The 25483-nt window shown below is 39.4% G+C and overlaps 1 protein-coding gene across 18 annotated transcripts in view; it reads right to left on the bottom strand.

Annotated features, from left to right (window-relative positions):
- Positions 1-561: 561 nt before the first annotated feature.
- Positions 562-25483, bottom strand: part of ebf3a (EBF transcription factor 3a) — a 98520-nt gene continuing 73598 nt past the window's right edge. For 3 of the 18 annotated variants that reach the window (XM_065262983.2, XM_065262985.2, XM_065262984.2), the window contains exons 11-16: positions 11393-11481; positions 6947-7012; positions 6202-6379; positions 5410-5598; positions 4658-4747; positions 562-3053 (exon numbers count right to left, since the gene is read on the bottom strand). In XM_065262983.2, the coding sequence (XP_065119055.1) occupies positions 3022-3053; positions 4658-4747; positions 5410-5598; positions 6202-6379; positions 6947-7012; positions 11393-11481 (644 nt within the window). In that variant the 3' untranslated portion in view covers positions 562-3021. Of the gene's footprint in view, positions 3054-4657; positions 4856-5397; positions 5599-6201; positions 6380-6946; positions 7013-11392; positions 11482-25483 lie in introns of all 18 variants that reach the window. The other 15 variants (XM_065262974.2, XM_065262979.2, XM_065262978.2 and 12 more) reach the window with 10 other exon arrangements.

Here is a 25483-nt window from a genome sequence, read left to right on the forward strand (position 1 = left end):
TTATTGCTCACGGTTAGTTGATGCAGCTAATGCATTTACTAATGTTAACAAATACAACCTTATTGTAAAGTGTTAATATTTTTTAATAAAAATGTGTATACTTTTAATAAATTACAATTGAGTATTAAATAAATGGTTTCCAAGCAATTGCAATTATTTTAGTAAGGATAATATTTAAATGCACGTGCATCTTTTTCTTTGGGTGTTGTGCAGTGATGTAAACAGGTGTTTCAAGTCCTATCATGTATTTTACCAGGACTAGACTGCTGTATTGATCAATCATCATTAAGGAATAAAACTAAACTAAACCATTATTGTAGATTTAATTGATTTAACCAATGTATATTATTTATGCAACAGTCGGTAGACAATAAGATCTGCCTAATACAGTATTTTTTTTAAAAAACATTTAAATCTAAAATATTTTTTGGGATATTTGTATCACATCTCTGCTTCTATTTGTAGTTCTTTTAATTTAAAATGTATTATGCTTTGAATTGATTTTGAATATCACTTTAATAAGGAAAAAGAGACCAAAATAAGATGACAGGGAGAATCGGGTCACAGACAAGAAATATTTTAATTAAATATTATGTAAAATGCACTTTGTACAATAAAATGTAAAAACGTGGTCATAAAACATTGAAATAAAATTATGCATGAGCTATACATTTTACTTACATTTAGTAAAACTGCATGACTTGGACTTAAACACAAAACCAGATTGCAGAACGGATGAAAGTGAATTCACTTCATGTAACCTTGAGCTTTTCTTACTTTCAACGTGACCTTGTCGGCTCCTTCACTCGGCCGAGCTTTGTTGAGCCATCACAAAGCAAATACATTGTACATTCATCATTTCGGCCCATCGTCGACTGCGTTTGCTTCCTGCAGCTAAAGGAAACTTGTGTGCAGATTGCCAAGAGGAAACATCCGTGATTGAATCAGGAGAAGCTGAACACTACTGAACTTTATACCATCAGGAGATTTATGGATCATCGAGAGCAAAGAAAATGACTGTCACATGTGCTGATTTTGGGACAACTATAAAAATCAAGTGGCGTGATTTGAGCTATGCTACGTTGTCATGGATTACTTACAAAATGACATTTACAATATAGAATCCGTTTTCAATATATGATACAAAAAACTATTTATTTGTTTTTATTCCCCGTCAATGTTCGAGGGAATCGGGTAAAATCAACGTTTAAAAAAGACAAACTGACAAAATAGTCCAAAAAGATGAGGGGTCACAATAATTATTTTTTTATTTTAGTAAAAAATGTTTGTGCTTTTTACACCATTGATCTGAATGGAATAATGAGAGTCATCGTGAAAGTTTGTCATTAAAACAGCAGAAAGGTTCCTCTCAGGAGAATCACTTGAAGCAGTTTTTTCTGACATATTTTTAATAAACAATATGAACTGATGTATATTTCCATTCTGAATATTTTTCTTTCCTTTTTTCAGTCTTGATCCCTGTAAACACGGTCGAGTTATGTGGCAAAGTCATGGTGGCAGGTAAAAATGACTTTTTACATTCTACAAAAACAAAATTTACAACCACAATTGGATTTCCCCCCATGGGGCGGCAGGACATGCACTTTAGCTACTAATATTATTACAGTCAGGTGACACAAACAATTTATTCGACTATACAACAAACAGTTTTCTTTCAAAAAAGTACTTTTTTAGATAACTTAAAAATTAATATAAAAATAAACAATGGATTTGACCGCTCCTTGAAATTGCAAATAAACATACAAACAAATAAAAAATAAAAATAAACGGATGGAAGGCGTAACAAAATGAAACGCGTAGTAGACGATATACAATATATCGATACAAAACATTGTATGTAGGCGTTGATTCTTGGCTAAACCTTCATCGTAATATATATTTCGGCCATGAAAAACGACACACGTGAGATCGATCAAATAAAACGATGGAAAGCAATATACAAAATTTCAAAGATAAATACAATATTTATAATTGTTATGTTACAAAAAATTCCCTCAGTGACCGCAAGTGTTCGTGTGAAAGTGTTGCAATGTATAAGACCATTTTACTCCTAACATCAGGAATAAAACTCTGTACTAAATATTTAAGTGATTCTGGAAAATTCAAGACAAGTGTATAAATATTTAGCTACAACTTTGGCAAAATCACAAAAGTCTACAATTGTATAACCACATACAAAACACATTAGGGAGTAAGGAGCTAGAAGGTAAAGGACAACTTTCTGGTACAAGAAACAGACTTCACAGTAGCCTAAGAATGCAATAGTATACAGTGCTAGCAAAAAGTTGAAAAACATTGCAGGTCACACTCGCTTTACAAGAAGCTTTAGCAGTGGAAATCTTTTCATTTTTTCATCTTTTTTGTCTTTTTTTAACCAACAGACAGTGGCGCTTCATTTCTGTTAGTGTGCTTGTCGAAGGCAAGAGAAGAATTTTGCCATATCAAAGTTACAACTACCTACAATAAGTTACAAAGTCCATGTTACGATTTCTTCCTTGCCTTTCCTTCGGATTTATAAATCATATATCTTATATTATTTCCAGTTTATTGGCTCTGTATATATTGGCCCCCTTTATCTTACCACAATCAAAAAAATAAAAACAATGAACAAAAAAGAATTAAACAGGAAAATGAATTCACATTATGAAGATGTGCAGAGAAAGCACATCCGTGAAAGAGAAACATTCTTACACATTTTTAGTTCTTCAGTGTTTCATCCAATGCCATATCCCACACATAGCAAGAACTAGACTTAAACCAGAAATGTTTATACAAAATAGGTACGTTTTCTCCTTTTTTTCCTTCGAGATGTGAAAAATGACAAGAGATTCAGTCAATAAAATTAAATAGTTCATGACGAAGCCGCTTGCATGTCAATTTGAATAAAATCTTCGAAACAAAGTGTCTTTATCTTCTGAATTAGCTGCTGATGGCGAATGGCGACTTCGAGGCGAATCCTCTACGGATCCTGTGACGCTGTACGAGGGAAGGGAGTGCAATTTACATGGGTGGGACCACCAGGCCGGACATACCTGAAAGAAAAGAAAGAAAGGAACAACATTTTAGCACGAGAGGTCTCACGACAGGAAGACAAACAAAAACACGACAGTATGTCAGTCAATCGGATTTCACGCGATACTCGCCGCTTGGGGATGTTTGGAAAATGGAGGCTGTTGTTGCGGTCGGGGATTGATGTGGGGAGGGGGGTGGCTAAGTGATTGAGTGAAATGTGCTTCACCAACAAGACGTCCTGGAAAGCCTTCACTTTTTGAAAGAGGAGCTTTCTGACATTTTCAGGAGAAAGCATCCCGGCTCCCACATGTGTGATATTTCTCTTAGCGTTTTGTTAATGGCAAACAGTGGGCCAGACTCCCAGGAGAGAGTCCCTGCTGACAGCCGAGAAACAACACGGTCACTTCTGCTAACGTCACGTAGACCGGCGGTCTCCCTGCCTCAGCCGGCGACCAGACGCCCCTCCGCTCTGCCCAAATTGAAATCTTCGCCTCGCTCCCTCCTGCCATTACCAGAGCCGAGCGGAGGCTGAAAAACCATTTGCATTCCTCTGTCAGGCCGTGTTTTTTTTTTCTATCTCTCCTTATCGTGACATCTAAAGCCGAGATCGGAAGGCCAGACTCGCGGTTTGACGTTATGGAGAGCGAACGCAGAGATTGATGTACTCGTTCAGTCCACTCATTTCCGCAATTAGGTGTCTAGTGAAGTGCCGGACTAAAAAAAGCTCTTTGGTCGCTTTCGACTTCTTTGTAGGGTCACGGTTGGAGTGTTTTTAAGTTTGCCAAGGCATCTGATGTTGTGGCATTCCTCATTAATTTCTGCAAACCACATATTAATAAGCAGATACATGTAGTGGCATGAACTTTAATTTCTCAGTTCATTAGCTCTAACATTATTAATCTCGGCTGCGCACGCTACGGCTAAAACATGTTTTCAAAGCAAACAACTGGGCCTTGACGACGAGCAAATACGAGTGCACTAAACAGCCGGAGTAAGTCTTTAATTTGCTGAATGACGCTGGCCTGCTGAGACCGTAAGCTATTTCTCTTTCCTTCTTTCTTCTTATAATCACATTCAACCTAATCGCATCTTCTCTTAAGTTTCTCTTCGGCGATGTAGTTCACTGTCAGAAGCATTACGCTAACCTTAACATGTCAGCGGGTCCGTCGCATACGTTACTATTATATTTCTAGCTCACACAGTAAATATTACCTATGTACGATAAGTAAATGCATTCTACAGAAGCCCAGTTAGGGGGTTAAATAATGGATTAGATAACTAGTGAATCATTGCGAGGTTTGTCTGTTAAATGTTCAATTTGACGCCCGGCCCCTCGAGAACGAAAGTCAAATCTCACGAGACACTTGGCTTCCCTTAATCATTAATGAAAGATAAATAAATCAATGAATAAAACCATACATGCACATGCATTCTACATGCCCGCATGCATAATGCGATCTTGCACTTATTCGTCCATCCGTCCGCCTACCCGGACGCGCGGGTGCATAATTGATGCAGGCGGCCACGCCGGTTAAGCGGACGGGTGGCGTCTCAAAGCGCAATAAATGCGACCCCGACAGGTGAGGCACCTGCAAGGGTTCTGAAGCAGGGATTCGGCTCTCACCTTGAAGTCCATTGCCATTTGCACTGTTGCAAGAAGGAGGTGGAGATGCTTGGGGCCTGACAACTGGAGCAAAGGCGCTTTTTTGTTTCACTGCAGAGATGACATTGGCAGGTGAGAATGAGAAAATGCCGTGTGTACTGCTACAGTTTGAAGAGAGGCTGACCGAAGAGGCTGCCATGGTAGGGCTCGACGGAACTACTGCAACAAAGGAGACATAGTCACCACTCAGAGAGAGTTCACTTCTTACAGACGAAAAGTCAGAGAGCCGGGCCTCGCCTCTTTTTCAAATCATAATCATGGGATGAAAACAAATCATGGTGAAATGGTTATGGGAACAAAATTTGCCATTCGTGGAGGTCAACAAATGAGGATCATTGAAAAATGGAATGTGGGATGTCCTGCCTCGGCCACTATGCTGGATAATAGGCGTTTTTATCGACTCTGACTGGAAAACATGTTTGGTTTAAGACGGCTGGTTTTTTTTTTTTGGTTGTTGTTTTTTTTTGTTCGTGGCCTGCTTGCTTGAGCTGAATTTTCTTTTTTTTGTAATTAGTTTTTTTTTTTTCAATTGGTCGGATTGCTAAATGTCTCGGTTGTTCAGCCTCCAGAGTCACCCCTCCTTTTATCCAGTAACACACATTCCCAAAAGATAACCAAAGAAACAAAATAACACAGGAGTGTGAAACAGAAAGAGAAGCACAGGTGTGGCAGAGAAAGCGGGGTAGGGGGGTCGTAATTACCTTGATACTTACTGCCGTAGGGAGAGTTCGCGGAGGACCCGTTCAGAAAGCCGGGCGAGCTGGGGACGCCAAGGTTAGGCATTCCCGTGTTGCCGTATCCGTTCATGCTGTTGCTGACCGTGTTGTAGTTGGACTGCTGCGGGGTGCTGCTGGGCACGTAACCGCGAGGTGACACGCTGCTCGTGTTGCGACTGTAGCCGACTGCGAACGAAAAAATATATTTTAATTCATTTATAATCCGTTAGCATTTGTTAACATTAGTACATGCATTAGCTACAAGGATCTCTTCTGTGCATTAAATCCACCTGCATGTACGTAGTGTGTATTCCAGGGTGATTTTTCCCTGTCCTGACCTGAGTGGAGGCAACAATGAAACAGGTGTAAACCTATTATCAGTACACTGGCTAAATGCAGTGTGTTAGATAGCGCTGCGTGTTCTGGCAGGCTGGCAGCGGAGAGATGGGGACCGGGTCAGGCACCTCCTGGGATCTCTGCTATACACAGCCAGCTAAGATAAAGCTGCAACCAGTCTGTGCCATGATTCATACCGCTACCGACTCGCTAATGTTCGCTAATCGTCGCGAGCTTGTTTTTAGATACGACTCGTTTTTATTTCACAGCCGAATAACTCTTAAAATTAATCTTTTAGATATTTTCTAGATAGTATATCATACTATTTGCCTGGAAACTGCTCTGTGTGCATGGCTTAAAGATGATTTTGGAGACATTTGGAGTGTAAGCTAAACATATAAATAAATAGAAAATAAATATAGAAATAACAGATTTTTGCTCATGGTATCGTACCCCAGTCATTACCTTGCGAGGTCTCCGAGACGTTGACCGCGAGCTGACTGCCGAAAGAGTTGACGCCCATCATGCCGCCGTGCGATGCCGTGTTGGCGAGGGACGGGATCTGGTTGTGGTTACGTGGGACGCTGTACAGGGCCTCTGCGATATCTGCAGCCCTCTTCAGTATGATCTCCTATCACACAGAAACACAGAGGGTTAGTGTTATGAACTGGAAGAGCTTTGTGTTAGTAGCGCAAGCGTCATGGGTTCGATCCCAGGGAACACACATGTATGGCATGAATAAGTCACTTTGGATAAAAGTGCCTGCACAATGCATAAATGTAAACAATGCTAGCAAATAATTTTACCTACAATAATGATTATTTACTTAAAGCACAACCCCATTTTTCATCTACAGTTAAACTGATATAAATGAACAGCATGCATGCAATTGTTTTGCTGTATAGTTGTATTTCAGTCTATCCACCTCTGTGCGTGAAAATAACCTAATGGATCATTTCATCTGAATATGTATTAGACCTCTCAACCATAGCTGCACGGCTCCAGAAATGCACGTTTTAGGGTCGAGTTCAAGGTTATCCTCTTATTTAAATAAACCTGTACCCGGCCGTGTGCATGTGTTTTGAGCGATTAACTCGTCTCTTACACAGCACAATAGACTGCATTTAGCTTTGAAACATACATGGAAGTGCTGATGTAATTATAGTCGTAGTCGTGCTTTATTAGGATGTGTTTGTACCTGGTTGTTGTGTGGCATCCCGTATAGAGCTTCCACAAGGTCAGCGGCACGCTTTAGCAACACTTCCTGCAACATACAACAAGAATACAACATAATCAGTCATAAACACTCGATATATTAAACATGCACAATACGACCCGCATGCAGCGTAAAATTAAACACTCAAAGCCGTTTATCTCTGGTCAAAAAGGTGAATTTGAAATTAAAAAGCATAACGTTTTTAATTATATATTATCGAATGCATTATTTTATTTCTTAGTCACATTTCATTTGACTCGGTTACACCGGTGAAGCGGTGTGTAACATAAGCTAAATGAGTCAACATAAGGACTTGTGTTTCAATGACGGCGCCTTTTGGGTATTAAACAAACAAACACCCAAACGCTGCGTTCGCCTGCTAATTCCACACGCCGTAGCTTAGAAGAACAATGAGTCATTTTCCATATCTTAATTAAACTGGCTGAGTCCTCAAAGACAACATCTCACCCCTAATTCACGGGCCAAATTTGCAGAAGAGTTCAATGCCCATTCCTCTTTCTTCAGGACAATAAAGTGAATTAGCTCGGGTTAATCTAGTTCTTTCATAATGACATTAGGAAATTTTTCAATTAACCCTCTTTCTCTGGCTGTTGTAAAGGACTTCATAAACGACTTTTCTCAAGAGCAGGCTGAGAGGCTGTGCCCTGGGACACGAACGCCCGCAACTCGCGCTTATCCCCGCTTGCATGCTTTCCCCCCACTTACAAAACAACAAGGATTAACCTGACGCTTATTTTCTCTTCAAAAATTACACCTAAGCTACTAAATTTCTCTAGCAATTTGCATGGGCTGCTTAATATTTTGTAAAACTCAAGCTGCTTTTGCAATATGATTCATCTAAGTTTGACACATAAGCAGGGTGATTTGAAAATATGCCCTCGTAATGGTTTTTCATACAATCTCCCGTCTGTTTTGCTTTTTGTCAATTTGAAAGATTTGCATACATAAAGAAATTCGTAGCATTGTCCTTGCAAGTAGAGTCGTGGAGCGTGGAGTCCCTTACATACGGAGCGTGGAGGCTATTTCATTCCCACGTACATCCACCATGTTGGATCTTTATTTATCAAGATTAATCACGAAGACGTTTTATAAAGACGCACTCCAAACCTGAGACTAACCGGATGAGTGGTTCTTCAAACGGGCATTTACCTCTGAAATTGCAAGCTCTGTTTCATGTTGCATGCATCTAGTTTGCATACAAATAAAGAATTACACTTGTCATTCTGCAGGTAGAATCAATGAAAGGCCCAGCTGTCCCGTTCCCCTTTATCTGGGCCCTGTGCACTTTCGAAAAGCTAGATAAACCGTTTTTCCGATCCTCATCATCTCGCCCGACATATCGCAAGAAGTCCTGCACCCGAAACCAGGCCCAGGCGACACCTACTTGAACCTCTTGTCAGTATGGCGGATAGTTTAAGAAAACGACGCCCCCTCTCAGGCCTAATCTGTCATTTGCCGTGAGGTGTCTTTACTAATGAACCGGATTTAGCGATCCGCCTTGAAGAGCGAGTCGATCTGCATGAGGAGCGCGGAGGAGGCCGTGAATGAGTTTGTTTGGTGGCCTCACGCTGAGAATATGATTAGCGGTGAACGAAAAGCATTTCCATGTAAATTTCAGAGCGCCGGCGTTAAGTGTAATTGACTCCCCTCTTTTTTTCAGCGGCGACATAACAGACTCCGGGTTTGGCCGGAAACAATTTAAGCCAAAACGATCCCTGGGCTTGTTTCGTGACGAATGCGACGACTTATCATTACAAGAGCTCATTGTTCCGCCCGTGGACGAGAATCGTTTAAAGCGAGAACTTGTTATTATCACTCTTGAATATTTCGAGCGGTATATATCACCACTGTTAAAGAAGCCAAGTGAGGTGAGGAGCTTGAGGTGCTAATGTCATTATAAAAGTGTAAAGCAATTATTCTGTTAGTTCTTGCCTGGGGTGATGAATACATTGAGCGCGGGGCCAATACATGTAGCTACCTCGCAAAACCGAGAGAGAGAGGAGATGAATTTTAATGCATGGGTAATTGCTCGACATGAATGCATTTCTAATAATTTTCTTGTATATTAGATTGAAAGGGAAGCGGAATGGATTGCGTGTTTGCGAGCTGAAACGGGATCGCGAAGACAGAAAGCCTAATGGAAATGATAAATGCGCGAATACGGCCGACAGGTTACCACTATATGATTCGCAATAAAGATTATTTGATGGGACGTAAGTGAAAGTATAGGGCCTAATCAGATTTTCATTCCTGTGTTTGTCTCCGTCTTATATGGTGACAAATGGAAGACACTGATTTCAAACAAGGACTAAAAAGACAGAGGATTTGAGGGTCCCTTTAGCAATCTCCCGTCTCATCACATGAGTGACTGCACATATTGCTTTTATACTCCTGCCGTCGTCGTATATAAATGCATTCGGTGGATGCGCCTCCCATCGGATCGGGGATTTGGATTTAAAATAATGGAGGTAAAGTTCAATTTGAGCAACTAGTACTATGAATGTGTTTTAAAAAGTATGAGCATTTTGGCATCAATCAAAAGCGAATGAAACCTGACAGTGTGTCTCTAGTATCGGTGGCACGCAGTACCGAATTAATTTGTATCAAGGGGCTTTCTTACTGATGCTGTGCATGAGCGGTCAAATTCAAGTTTTAGTCCAAATGCCCATTTTGGAAAAATATATCAGTTTGCGTAAAGTAAACAATTTAATACTAATAAAACTATGTCTTTTTCTTGGGAGGGGGGAACTAAAGCAATGGTTAATTATTACAAAATACTTTTAAGTTACATCACATACCATTGCAATTGTTGAATTTAACTGGTTATGACATCATCAACAACAATTTTGGCATGGATCTTAGAATGCATTTAACAGTTTGCATTATTAAAGTGACGTCCAAAGCAACACATGCACGCCATATTGGATTTCTGTCCTGCTACAATCGCCATCAAAGCATGTGCATTTGCAAAGTAAAGTGTGTGCAAGCAAAAGGAAAAAAGAAAGAAAGAAAAAAAAACAATCCAGGAATCAATATTGGGGTGTATTATCAACTCTACATTGGACTCGAGCAGGCTGCGAGAGTGTGACGCCTTGCCTTATTGCTAGCACACTGTGTACATCCCTCCCCCCAAAACCTCTTATTACGGCGGTCTGTCTCGTGCCCGTATCATCTAATGCAGCCTCTCCTCCCAGACGCTCTGCCTCTCATTGAGAATATGTGTAAGGGTCAATTGCTGCTTTGCGTGGAGCCGGCTGCGACCCGCGAGCGCAATAGAGGTGCAGACGTCTGCGGTAACTATGATGAATCACTTGGCACTTTCATTTACATGCCGCTGAACTTACATTTGGGTCCATTAGAAGCCAAAATCAAATATTTATGTTGTTTATTGAAGCCGCTAGCGTGCTGGTGCATTTACGCGTTTGTGCACACGCACGTTTTCGTTGCAATTTTTTTTTAGAAATGGTCAAGCAGGGCGGCATTGAAACTTTTTTGATAATGGATAGTTTAAAGCATTTACCGGAATGAGATTTCCTGTCCAGATATTGGCCTCCGCAGAGACCGAGAGCTAAGTGTAATTGAAACACATCATGTGGCGTAGGGCCGAGTCTTAGGGAATCCTAGCTTGGTGGCGGCTTTTCCACAGAAGTTAATGATAGAGGCGGCTCCCATGCTGGGCTTTAATAGATATTTGTATGATATCTGTTATTGGGTCTCCGTGGTGGTCAGTTCGCTCCACGAACGAGGCACAAAATAATCTCTTGACATGTTATTAAGAAAAGCCCTCAGCGCTGTGCCGCTCTCAGATGGGAAATTAGCACGTTTTCTATTAGCCACGGATCCTATCAAAGCCAAATGAGCGAGAAAAGGGACGAATCAAAGAACAGAAAGAGGTCCGATCAGTACGCTTTGTCTTTCATGTCACACATCAAAACAACAGAACTGTGATACGCGTCAACCACATGGGAACCGCGGGGGAACTGGATGGTTTTTGAGTGGGAAAAAATAAATAAATGAATCGAAAAGGCCCAGAGAGAGGGCTTGCCCATATTAACGAGTGCAAAGCTCATTTATTAACCTGCTAAGAAGAGGACTTTTTACGGAAAGCTCTGTAAACAAAAGATTAAACTGGATCTGGCTTTGGAAAATGAAAGGAAAACAAGAGCAAAATAATCACACATCTCTGCTTAGATTACAATCGCCACTGCCTACTGGGGTGGAAAAATAGTTAATTGAACCATTTCAATGTGGCGAAAGTTTGCGAGAATCCAAACACATCGGATTGAAAAGCGACGACTGGCCAAAAGAGCTTACGCGTGCTCACTCATCTGGGAGGTGAATCGTTTCCCATTTTGACATTTCTATGATAAATAGCTGTTTCTCTCTCACACACAAACAGTTACTGACCTTGGGCAACCTCTCCGGATCACCTGGATGTCTGGGAATGACCTTCTGCAGTCTCTGGAAGCCGTAGTCAATAGTCGGTTCGTTCAAAGCTGCAACACAAAAACAGGAAACGGCGTCTGTTAACACCCCGCTCAGGCGATACAAATAAACAGATTTACGTTTTCATATGCGCCATCATAAATGTTATTACATTCACTCTTGAAATGTATGCACCCATCATGCATTTTATTCTAGATGGCTCTGAGCATTTGAATAAAAGGTAATAATGTGGTTTCGTGGCGGCGTATGATACTCCGTCATGTGGCGTAGCGTAGCGGAGGTGACGTTAATCTATCACCTCTGCTATTTGGAAGAACAAGAGCTATAATTGATCAGATAAATTTAAAGGTGCTACCGGATACATTATGAATGAAGGCACGGTAATACAAACACACACACACACACGCATGAAGCGATCGCGACTGTCAACTCAATGAAGTCTGCATCATTCCCAGTTCCTGAAGCACTCGCTGGATTTATGGGTAGCGGGCGATGATGACATATGTCTGGCTATTGCCTCCCTTCAGATTTATCCCTCTTTCTCACACTCTCTCCATTTTTTCTCGTCCACCGCGCGCTAAAGCAAAGCAGGCCGGAGGAACACTTCATCTTACAGAGCTTTAATAATCTCTGAATGGTTGACTACAAACTGATGTAGGGCGCTATCATTTCACAGCTGTGCTGTGGCTGGCCTCGTGAAATTGCTGGCCACAAATAGTAATTAATCTTTTCTTTCACACGCGCGTACCCTCCCTCTCAAATTGGAATTTTGAGTATGAAGTGCTCCGGTTATAAATCAGACAGTGTTGCTCGGTATACAAGTGTATGAATCATAATCTCAACCTGCATACGTTGTGTTTAACGGCTTTAGAGAAGCACGGGTCTATTACGACCCTACTTTGGTGAAATAAACATGCAGTCACCCTTTAAACATGCATGATTATTTCTGAAGCACAAATGAATAGCGGCACCAAGATAGTGGTTAAACACTAGGGCTTGTGTTTTTATTTTTTTTAATGATCAATAATACATTTTAAATAAATACCTGCATGAATAATTTACTGAATATTTGCCATAGTAAAGTTTAGTAAAATTAATATAGCGTTTTTAACCTTACCATAGTAAATATTTCAATACTACAACATACTAAACTCTCTAAAGTATACTACATTATTTTTCATGTGCTAATGGTAACATAAACTATTATACATGTTTTTTGATTACCATTGCATATTGATTACCATTCACAAAAGCATGGTTTTACTATAGCAACCATGTTTTTTTTTATCGTGGTAAATGGTTTAGGTATTTTTGTGTGTGTGTTTACATCTTCCCATGCAGGGTAGACACCAATTTCATTTATTTTGAGACAGTTTGTTCAATAGGTTGTATGTACGTCGCATCCAATTTTTGATTTACAGTGCATTCAAGCTATACATGTTATGGGAATCGAACCCATGATCTTTCGCTGCTAATGCAAGGCTCTACCAATTCAGCTACAGGAACATTACCTAAAAAAGTGGGCGGAAATAGCATACAATAGATCAGCATAAAAATATTATCAGACATGACCGCAGATGTCACTGTTAGAGATGCATGTGCTTTTTCTTCAAAAGATCAAACTTTTCCTCTTACCCAGCACACAGTTTGGCACCATGTGGGATACACAAAAAGAGGCGATGACAGCTCAGAAAGAAGAAAGATGAACATAAACGACAGCGACTTCCTGGAAATAATTGGTTGACTTTATGATGAAGTGTTACAATTACATGTAAGTATGGTAGGGGGCGGCAATCCGATCAATCCGATCTGATCAATATCAAGTCGCGGGTTGCGTTTTGGCGTGTGTGTGTACAGTATACATGTCATCGCATGACAGCAGTGATGCTATCTGACGTGCCATCTTGCATGGCTGGAGACAAAGTAGCGTGCAGGAATCCCAACTAAGATGCCGGCTTGTTAATAAAGCATCGATCGGACGTATTGATTTTACATGACATGGCTTTCACAAGGATGTAGCTCTCTCACGCGCACCTTCACCCATCCGACTCTTCTTCAGACGCCACCCCACCCCCAAGACACGTCTATAGTGACAGCACTGTCGGACGGGCAGGGGAGATGTAAATGTTTGTATTACAGCACTTCATTACGGCCGAATTTAAACGTACGAGGGCATCCATCATTTCTGGGTGGCTGTACTGTCACTCCCCCCGCCATTTCTTACACCTTGGGTCTCTGATTACACAAATGGATCATGGACTTTGACACCGGGACTTCAGGATATGTATTTGCTCTGGGACATATAGTAAAAGTACAGAACGACGTTAAATATGAGGCAGATTTACAAGCGCTCTGATGGCACTTTCACGCAGCACGGCCCCGAGCAGCAACATGTTGTTTTCTGGTCTGACATTGAGGCTTTGCTGATGAAGGAATGTGCATGGTTTGATAAATGTATCAGAAGAGTGGACGCTAAATGCTCTTCAGTTATTGATTTGATGCTAATGCAGTAAAAGAGGTCAGCGAGACCTTCATTAGCACAAGACAGTCGCAGTCAGACCCCAACGATTCTTCACATCAAACACACCAGGAATTATTAACCATAGCTGTGTGAAACGACAAGAGAGGATATACACTGTAAATAAAATGTCAATAGTCATATTTTTTACATTACTTTAACTTATCAAATTTAGTTAAGCTGTTAAATCCACTCATCACTAGATTACGTACCTATAGTCACGTATTTTTTTGATTCTGCGTTTTTCGTGATCGTATCACAAATTTCTGTTTATGTGTCATTGTCACGTATTGGTTTCTCAACTGTTTTGTCCTATTTTCTTACCATTGTCGCTTCGGTTTAGAGTTAGATTTACATAAAATGACATCCTTACCCAAACCCAACTCTAACCCTAATGCCAGGCGACAATGGTTTAAAAATCAGAAAATATAAAAAATAAATCAGAAAAAATTGTATAAACCAATACTTAAAGTGACATCCTAACGCAAACACAAAATCTAACCCTAAACTGAAGCGACAATGGTTTGAAAATAAGAAAAAGCATTAAGTAACCAATACGTGACAGTGACACATAAACAAAAATGTGTGATACAATGACGAAAAAACTTGGAAAGTTTCGTGACAGTATCGCAAAAAAAGAATAAAAAATTACGTGACTATAGGTATGTAATGTCGTGAGACTGGGTAGTAGGGAGTAGTTTCATGTGCTTAGGCGAAACCTTCATGTGCAGATAAAAAAAAAAAAATTTTTGTTTTGCATGCTTACGTTAAACTATTGCGTGCGCACATGAAACTATCGCGTTTAGTTTCCCGTGCGCACGTGAAAGCAATAGTTTCATGTGAGCACTCAAAACGAAACGCGATAGTTTCACGTGCGCATGTGAAAGTTTCATGTGAGCGCGCGATAGTTTCACGTGCGCACGCGAAACTAAACTTTTTATTAAATTTTTGCTCCATGTACCCTTAGGGTCTTCGTAGTAATCATAGTTTCTCCCAAAACATTTTATTAATTTATTAGCAGTAGCAACAACTACAAATAACTTCTAGTGGTGTTATGTACTGTTTAACTATTTTAATTTAGTGGTATATTTTAATAATCCTACTAAACAACAAAACTGTGACTGGGTCAAAAAGGGACGAACCCAACCATTGGGTTAAATTAACCCAGAAAAAGTTTAGATTTGACCCAACAGTGGGTTAAAACAACACAGCTAAGTTAAAGTATAACCCTAAGGGGTCTCTTTTAGACCCAATGCTGGTTTGAAAATAAGTGCATGTTTGTTGTGGGGCCAGACTTACGTTAACAACTAATGCAAAAAAAAAAAAAAACCACGGCAAAAAAGATTTTCAGAAAAAAATTATTTTTATTTTTGTGTTGTTTTCAGTAAAAATATCAAAAAATTCTTAAATTAAGCTGCTTTTTCTTGATGAGCGAAATGACCCAAGAAAATAAGTCTAGTTTTAAGACCAAACATTTCAAATTTAAGTGATTTTGTGCATAGAACAAGCAAAAAAATAAATATGACAAAGGGGTAAGCTAATTTTTCTTGAATTTTTCTTAAATTTAGTGTTTAAGAAAAATGTGCACGCTTTTTTTGCTTACTCTATTGGCAGATTTTTTTTGCTTGTTTTATGCACAAAATCACTTAAATTTGATATATTTGGTCTAAAAACTAGACTTATTTTCTTGGGTCGTTTTGCATCTTAATTTAAGAATTTTTAGATATTTTTACTGAAAAGATATTTTTCTTGAACATATTTTATTGCAGCCTAGGTACTATTTAAATATCTGAAATTTTAAAACCCAAAAGATGACTATTATACTGACACTCGTCCCGCTGGCTGAACAGTAATACGTGAATAGTTTCATGTGAGCACGCAAAACGAAACGCGATAGTTTCACGTGCGCATGTGAAAGTTTCACGTGAGCGCGCGATAGTTTCACGTGCGCACGCGAAACTAAACTTTATTTAATTTTTGCTCCATGTACCCTTAGGGTCTTCGTAGTAATCATAGTTTCTCCCAAAACATTTTATTAATTTATTAGCAGTAGCAACAACTACAAATAACTTCTAGTGGTGTTATGTACTGTTTAACTATTTTAATTTAGTGGTATATTTTAATAATCCTACTAAACAACAAAACTGTGACTGTTCTGTCACAAGATGATGTATGAAATATTGAGAACAGATTTAACAATATAAAATTATTATTATTATGATAAGAAATCATACAATCAACTGTCCCCTTGACTTTTGGTATGTGGCCCACTAGATCCCAAGCCTGAGGCTAAGCCCCTCCCACTGGCCGGCCCCCAGCCGCGGGCTCAGCCAATCAATAGCACTTTCCTGTTTTAGAGCTGGGTAATTATGAGGTGGGGAGAGTAGGTGACCTTTCACCTGTCCCGCATTACTTTGCTGATATTAAGATAAATTGCCCGATTTTGGGTAAACATATGCTGCAATTCAGACTGTCAGCGGCGGTTTGCTCAGGGATAATTTGTATTGATCTCTCCGTTTCTTCCCAATTCTGCTTACTGACCTCACGGATAATGAGAGAAGGAGAGCGTGAGAGAGAGAGAAAGGGACTGAAAATGGTCACCATTGCTTCCCAGCATGTATCTGGAAGCCTGGCATATGTCAGCGTTTTGCTTACATCTTTATTTGTCGTCTATTTTCCGTTTATTTGTCCTATCCATCCGGATTGGCGGAGGGAGGGGTGCGTTTAGTACTCAAGCATAACTCGAACACGTTAAATCAAATCAAGCTCGCGTCTCGTACAGGACTGTTATGATATGAATTATGGAGCCACCCATCTAAAGAGGAAATGTGTTTGCTAATGAGCTTGCATGCTTCTCAGGCCGCATGAATGAACAGAAGGGTTTGCGCTTGATAGATGACAAATCTAAAGCTCCTTGGGCTGGTCATCATGTTTAGTTGTTTTTTTCACCCCTCATTTGTAAAAGAGAATGTTAAGCACAATCTGCCGGGTACTTAACATAAAACAGACTCGGAGTTTGGCGCGAGAGACAGAGTCTGTGTATATACGTGTCGTGTACACGGTTGCCTGCCTGTCTGTGCATGTGCGTCTCCGTATATTTCAAGATTGAGTGCTTTGACCTTGTTCTCGCAGACTGTATATATTGTCATTCTTCAAAACTGACACGCCAGAGTGCCGCAGATACTAAACTGTGACACGTTTTTATTTAGCAATAGTAACGTTACGAGGAAGTGACAGTTTTGCAATACATCACAATAAAATACAAGTGTGCTGATTTGCAAAAACGGAGGAAAGAGCCTTACTTACAAAGTTTACTAGTAAATACATGTACTCGTGTTGGTTCGCACACTTATTATTTATATAAATAATGTAAATGCATGCACATTAAATTGACATTCATTTATAAAAATTGCATTTTTGTGCATTATAAAAATCTTTTTACTTTTTATCAGCATATATGTGATCTCTGGGAACCGAACCCATGACCTTTTGCACTGCTAATGCCTTATACCAAATATATACCAAAAATATACCAAATGCATTTAGTTCAAACCTGTTACAGATCTATGTCGAGTTCAATCAAATTCCTAAAAAAAATAAAATCTGTACGTGCTTCCACACATCGATACCATCTGATGATTATGATAAGTGTGTATCTTTGGCACTGGTAATGACTGGAGCTCTGACTGTTGCTCTATTGCTCTGTCTAATTATCTTTAACTGCTGTGAGCTTATCTCAATCCCTCCTCCATCATCAAAAAAGCATTTACCACTTTTAATTTTTGTTAAACTTCCACAAACACAAATCTGTTCATGGAAATTCAGGAGTTTGGAGGAGTCTTGGAATAGTTCTGTTTATCTTTGGATTATCAAAGTTTATTACGGGAAAGCAGTTTGTCAGATGTTGTCTACAAAACCCACACTACAAAAACTCAGTAAGGAAATGTCTTTTAACACATATTGCTTATTATTTCAAAGCTGAGAGAGTGAAATGTGGCAAAATCAAAACATGAAAATTGAAAAAAAAAAAAAACGCATCAGAGAGTGTTTGTGTGTAATGGAGAATAATAAAAACAGGAAAGCATTCATTTGTTACAACGCAGCTGCAGGATTTTGCTTTAAATGAGGTCAATTTTCATCGCAATTACTGTTGTCTTCCTGCAACTTCCCGACTAAGAGTTTCTCTCTGTTACTGAAAACAGGCCACTTTCATAATTATGATTTCTTTGAACACGTCTGAAATATAATCCCGGTGAAGGAGTGACGCATTTGTTACTGTCAACTGGAGAGAGAAACCTCAATTAAGGACCACAGATGCTTTTCACGAGGGAAAAATGAAGAAAAACACTTGTGATGTATAAAAATTAAAAAAATATCCATAATCACAGTGCTCAACACAAAGTCACGCCCCTAAACTTTATAATCAATGCACAACACTATTTGGAAGTTTGGACAAACTTAACTGTATCTATTCTATTAAAAATGCTGGGTTATTTTCAACCAGCTTTGGGTCAAAAAGGGACAAACCCAGTCGTTGGGTAAAATTAACCCAGAAAATGTTTAGATTTGAACCAACAGTGGGTTAGAACAACACAGCTAAGTTAAATTATAACCCTAAGGGGTTTCTTTTTGACCCAATGCTGGTTTGAAAATAAGTGCATGTTTGTTGTGGGGCTAGACTTACATTAACAACTAATGCAAAAAAAAAAACATTTACACTGCAAAAAAGATTTTCTAGTATTTTTGTGTTGTTTTCAGTAAAAATATATAAAAATTCTTAAATTAAGCTGCTTTTTCTTGATGAGCGAAATGACCCAAGAAAATAAGTCTAGTTTTAAGACCAAACATTTCAAATTTAAGTGATTTTGTACATAGAACAAGCAAAAAAATGTGCACGATTTTTTTGCTTACCCTATTGGCAGATTGTTTTGCTTGTTTTATGCACACAATCACTTAAATTTGATATTTTTGGTCTAAAAACTAGATTAATTTTCTTGGGTCGTTTTGCATCCTAATTTAAGAATTTTTAGATATTTTTACTGAAAAGATATTTTTCTTGAAAATATTTTTTTGCAGCCTAGGTACTATTTAAATGTCTGAAATTTTAAAACCCAAAAGATGACTATTATACTGACACTCATCCCACTGGCTGAACAGTAATATGTTTATATGAAAGCGATTTTTAAGAATTAAGGTAGAATAGACACAAGGATGGACAACTAAAAGGGGAAAAACTAGCTGATGGATGGCAAAATTTGTCAAATTTAAAGCTTGGTGTGAGCAAAAAAAGTGAGAATGAGGGATAAAAACGCAGGGTTTCATGAGAACAGAGAGAGCCGGGGATCTTTGACGTGGCGCTAACTTCTTCATTTTATTGCCAGCTGTCTCAGAGGAAACCATTTCATCTCCGAGAAATTCAGATACTCCGGAAATTAAAATTTCAAAGATCTGCGGAGTAAAAAAAAGAGTGTGTGAGGAAAAAAAATCAATGGAGCCGGATCAATGCTCATAGAAATTTCATGAACTTTGAACCGATACAGGCACGATGATGAGAGAGAGGGGGGAGTCACCGATAAAGTGTCGACAGGACAAGAGAAGCCCACTCTAGCGACCTACACCGTTCATATTTTATTTCCCTGACAGAAATTACATTCCTAGTCTATTTCGGTAACAAGTAAGGTTAAAGAAGACCCATCTATTTCTCAATTTCTTCTTCTTCTGTCAGCATACTGCTCACCACCCATGTGATTCACCTCAGATCTAAAGTCAAACGCAGTACTTTAATAGCTCACCGATATCAAATCGAATTGGATCTCCGCCGATCGCAGACGCAAATTAATATTGTAAAATGAAGATCGATACATGGACGGGGGGCGGGCGAATCGATGGCCTCTAAATTATTGCTGCATTTTCATCCTCATCCGAGATGAGTTGTGTTTTCCTCCGCCGGTCAATACTTCGCAGCTTCTCTCATTAATCTATAAATAAATTTGGTGATGAATTCAGTGCATGTGGGTTAGGATCGGGTCACAGAGGTGAGGCGAGCGGCAACCGGGAAGATGTTGGAGAACAAGCAGCGAGAGCTCCATCCATCAGAACCAGCTCGGACCACTGGAGCATGACTAATTTCTCTGACTTAGGGAGGACAAACCTATTTAAAGCTGCCGGAGGAAAAAATGAACCCAGCCAAAATAGAAACCAGCAGGGCCAATTATACCCAAATCACCCCAGTGCAAGTCTCTTCGCAGAGAGAGGGTACACTCCACCCGTCCAGCACTTGCAGAGGTTTGCTGAATCTTTTTTGGTCCGCTGCTTATTATAGAGTCGTAGCTTGTCACAATATCGTATTAAAAATATCACCACAATCCCCAACGGTGCGACATTGCTCACAATAATGCCGTGGTCTTCTCTGAAGTAATAATATTTTCTAAAGAAAAATTCTCATCTGCTCATCACATCCTCAATTCTTGGTTCTAGATAAAGTGAGCGGTTCTCATCATTAAAACACACTGTAAATATGCTGGGTTGGGTAAAATCTGGATGAACGCTGGGTTATTTCAATTCAAAATGCTGGGTTGTTTGAATACATGGTTGGGTCAAATATGGACATTGGAGCAAACCAATGACCCAGCAAGCAATTTTGCATTTAAAAGACATCTAAGAGCCGTCCAAACACAGGGGAGACATTTGGGTGTCTAACCATAGGCCCAAAATAATAAAATAAAATAAATAAACCAAACCCCTTGTTATCACAGTTGACTTTGCTTACATGATCGAGTATCATACATCTCACAAGTTATTTTGGCAAAACCGTAATGTAACCAAGTTCAAGTTTATCTTACGCATCGGACTCTATCGTGTCAGTAGTTATTTGGAAAATATATAAAAAAATGCATACTGTAAGATCGTGCTCTATAAAGTGTTTTGGGAACGACGATTGTTGTATTGAATGTGCTGAACAAGAAAATGGAGAGAAAACAACTGCTGGATTGTGTTCAAATATCTCTGTTTACATTTCCTCCCTGCCTCTGATTACTACTGGTAGTGTATGTGTGTGTTTACAGTCCTATCAGATCAAGCTTATGCCCTGCGAGTCAGTGGGTGGAGATGACTGTCTGATGCACAGATAGCACAGTGCAAGTCGGTAACAGATAATTCACTGATACGCCGCCGTGTTTACCCCCTCATGCTTAGAGGAGCCATGCACTTCCTTATGAAGTGCACGAGCTTGCAGCTGAACTGCGGGTATTACTATTTACAGTACGTAGAGGGGGCTAAATGTTCCTGGGTCGTTTTTACGTTTTTAAACACTTGCGTCAGAGGTTAATTGCCTCTAAATGTCAGTAATTAGTCTAATGAAGGCCCATGTTTGGTTCCAGCGTGCGAGCGTGTCCGTGCCAGGATCCGGTCGGGCATCTTTAGCGAGGCAGAGGGTTGAGTGAGTGAAGGGGGCGCGATGACCTCTTTGTCCTTTTGTGCTATGATAAATGACCGTTTCCTCCACCGTGCGTTTTGTCAGTTTCGGCGCAGTTGAGTCGATACCTTCACCTTGACAAGGAAACTTTGTGATTTATCAGGACCGCCGGCCAATCAACAGGCCGGGAGCTCGTGGCCCTCGGAGAGCCTGAGAGCGTGCCGTGGTCAAAGTCTCTGGGAGCGGAATGATAGACAAATGGCTCTTGTTAGAAGGGGCTAAAAAATGGGAGGGGCAAAATAGGAAAAACAGGAGTCCAAAGCAGTCACGCTGGGTTAAAAGACGGAGCACCCTGTCACGCAGCAGGTTTGGAAATTAGCAAATAATGTTCCCTAGTCCTGATAAATGTGCGAGGGCGCTCCCTGGCAAATCATTTTTTAACATTTTGATGCATGTCTACAATCCCATCTGAGAAAAGAAAAAGTTTACTGGCCCTCAAATCCGCCCTGACAAATGAAGGCCGGTAAGTGTGCGATTTCTGTATGAAGTATGGTTCATTTTCGACAATTCTAGTAAATGGGTGTCACTGATTAGGACGAATAGTGTGGAAGGGTGATAGCTCTTCTCTTTTTCCTCTTCTCCGTTCCTCCAGTGAAGCGTTAAGGCCGTGGTCACTGGTGACCGTGCCTAAATAGAAAGCAATAGCTTTGATGCAATTAGAGTGCAACGTTGAGCTTTATTTATGGCTGTTGTCAGTGTTCAAAATCGTTTGTAAAAGCGCTCAGGAGGCCTGGCTCTGTTAAAGCGTCTATTAGTGCCAGAGCGGTCACATACATATATATCTTAATTTATATCTCTCACTTTCCCCTTGTTAGAAGCCAAAGCAGATCATTGCTGCCTGCGAATTTGGGTCATAAAAACGGCACGTATTACCGCGCACAAGGCGTGAGTCCGATTTGTTTACAGGGAGGTCATGCTTATCTTTCAAAGGGCCTTTTTAAGGGCCTTAAAAAGTGTTTGTCAATTCCGACAACAGCTTAGAGAAACATCTGGATGGGCTTTTTAAAACAGCCGGATCAGCTAAACCGAGCATCCGAAAGTCGAGCGTTATTGGCAAAGGGACAAACGCATGCCTGTCCCGCTTTGATTTTTTCTTCCTTTTTTATGGACCCTTCTGACAAGCTGTTTCATGCCAGGCCTGATCAATGGATAACCAATACGGGTATCAGATGGCCCAGCGGTGGCCATGTGTTAACAAAAGACATGCACGCACAAGGTTAAAGCTTGAGAAAATGTTACAACACAGTCCTTTAAAGGATACAATGGGATGCACACTCAATAAACCACTGCAATGTCTGCTTTTAAATGAAGATGGTAAGAGCCCGAAGCTGTAAATGGCCTCGCTTACACACACGGTAGATGTGAGTGTTAATGGATGACTTGTATTGAATAACACATTGTTTTAGGCTCTTTCCTGGCAGCTCATAAACTACCGAGACCCTCTCGCGTGTTTGCATAACCTTACGCGATACCGTCGTCCCCTCACCGGCGGTCTTCGGTGAGCGAGGGTCTTCGTGGATTTTTGCAGCGTGTTTAATTTCACTGCTGTTTAGCTATGTCAGAGCCAGAGGCGTTGGAGAGTGCTGGAGGACATTAGAAGCTGTTTTCAGAGTCTGGCCAGAGTAATTTGTTTAAAGAGCATTGACTTCGGAGACAGGCGGCTTGTGTTGGCCGTGATGGAGCAGAATTATCGACTCTTAAAGTAGCGCGGTGCTCTGACAGGCGATTGGCATCACATCTGAACGAACACGGGGGACTTTTATCACACCTCGAGCGCCAACACATCACAGCCTACATCACATTAAGTCTAATATCTCAAAGGGTGTTTGGGTAAATCTCACCGAACCAAGAACATGTCGTTTTTTATGTCAAATCAAATAATATACGAATTAGAGAAAAAATGAAGGTTGTTTTTAGTCATTAATATATTTTGCAATGTGACATTAAACAAAAAGCCCCCACCTTTCCAAACGCTCAGTACTGTAATGCAAGAAAAATCTGATAAATCTGATAAAAAATAAATCTGAAAATAAATAAATAAATAAATTATATATATATATATATATATATATATATATATATATATATATATATATATATATATATAATTTATTTATTTATTTATTTTCAGATTTATTTTTTATATATGTGTGTGTGTGTATATGTATAGTACTGTGCAAAAGTCTTAAGCCACCATGTCAGCATTAGATTTGTTGTTTTTGCAATGATATAGTGATCATACATAATTATTTCTCAGTCTCTTAAATATAAGCTGAACATTTTAAACCTAAATGAATAAAAAATAAAACTCAAGATTTTTCTCAAAAACTAAAACTCAACACTAAATACTGACTGATGCCTGAAGAAGACATTTAGTTTTGAAAATTGTTTTGTTTTTAATTTTGTGCATATTTGCTGTATTTTATGATTGTATCTTAATAAAAAAGAGAAACATAGATATGGATGGACATTAAAACTTTGCTAAAACAACAAAGCTGGTGGATGGATGGATAGATGGATAGGTAGGTAGGTAGGTAGGTAGGTAGGTAGGTAGGTAGGTAGGTAGGTAGGTAGGTAGGTAGATAGATAGATAGATAGATAGATAGATAGATAGATAGATAGATAGATGATAGATGATAGATAGATAGATAGATAGATAGATAGATAGATAGATAGATAGATAGATAGATAGATAGATAGATAGATAGATAGATAGAGGCCACCACCACCGGCTTTGTTGTTCAGAAAAGTTTTAATTTCCATCCATGTTTCTCTTTTTTATTAATATAAATGTATGATTATAAATATGTTTATATATGTTTGTATACAAAATGTGCAGGCTTCTACAGATAATATAAATAATGAAATAATATGAATAACATCAGTACCGCAGTAATGCATTACAGTAAGGATAATTTGTTATGAAAATAACATCACAATGCAAACTTTCCAATGGCTGTAATTATCTTTTGTTTTTCTGTGACCTGAACATGTTTCATTTTTTGTGAGATTCAATATATATATATATTTATATTATATAGTATATTTCAGTAATAAACTTGGATACAGTGACCGTTTACTCTCGCCCATGCATGGTTATATCACAGCATACATCACTTAACAGATGGCCGTTGCACACTGCTCAGGATCAACCTCATATCTGAGCACTACACCCCTGTGAAACAGAGGCCATAGCACTGCATTTAATTGACTGTGAAGTATCAGATGAGAGAGAGGGTGTGTAACTCAAAGACGAGAGGGTGGTCGGCACCTAAAACGCCTAGCAAAACACTCTGTTTAGCCTGTTTGAAAATCATTTTGTAAAATAGCCAGCCATTACACAATTTATCAAACACACACGCACACACACACACAGCTACAGCATCTGAACGTTTCTATCATTTCCAGTTCAAAGCATCTGTTTATGAACTAATTACAGACATAAACTCAGCAATTTGTTCCAATCGATTGCACTTACAAGAGTCTAAAAAATGCAGGAAAATACGTTTTTAAAAGGAAAAATAGCAAGTGGAAGCAAAATGCATAAATATATATTCACAATAACAAGCAAAATGTAACAAAAAAATTATTAATAAATAAGCTTTAAATAGGAAATATGATGGAAATATTACTCAGCTTGTATACCAACAGCAAGCATTACAAAAAACTGACTCAGTCTACTGTGTGTGTGTTTGACCTGAGGTATTATGGGGATTGGAGTTCAAAACATGAGAGGGATGGGGTGTGTAGTCTGTGTCTTCCCTTCTTTAATTTGAGGGGATAATTAACTAAGTCCTCAAGATCTCAGACAGTAATTATATCTCATCGCTGATGAGTAGGAACCAGGATCAGTCAGGGAAAACAAACAACAAACATCTCAAGATCCGAGTGACAGAGAAGCTACTACGGCGTCCAGTAAACATTCAGCATACGATAAATGCCTGTATTGATAAGAAAGACAGATAAATACATATGCAATATATACATTATGGGCCAGTTTCCAAGACAGGGTTATCCTAGTCCCAGACTAAAATGCATGTCTGAGCTGCCTTTACCTTGT

The sequence above is a fragment of the Paramisgurnus dabryanus genome, chromosome 1 (genome assembly GCF_030506205.2).
Source record: "Paramisgurnus dabryanus chromosome 1, PD_genome_1.1, whole genome shotgun sequence".
Classification (NCBI taxonomy): Eukaryota; Metazoa; Chordata; class Actinopteri; order Cypriniformes; family Cobitidae; genus Paramisgurnus; species Paramisgurnus dabryanus.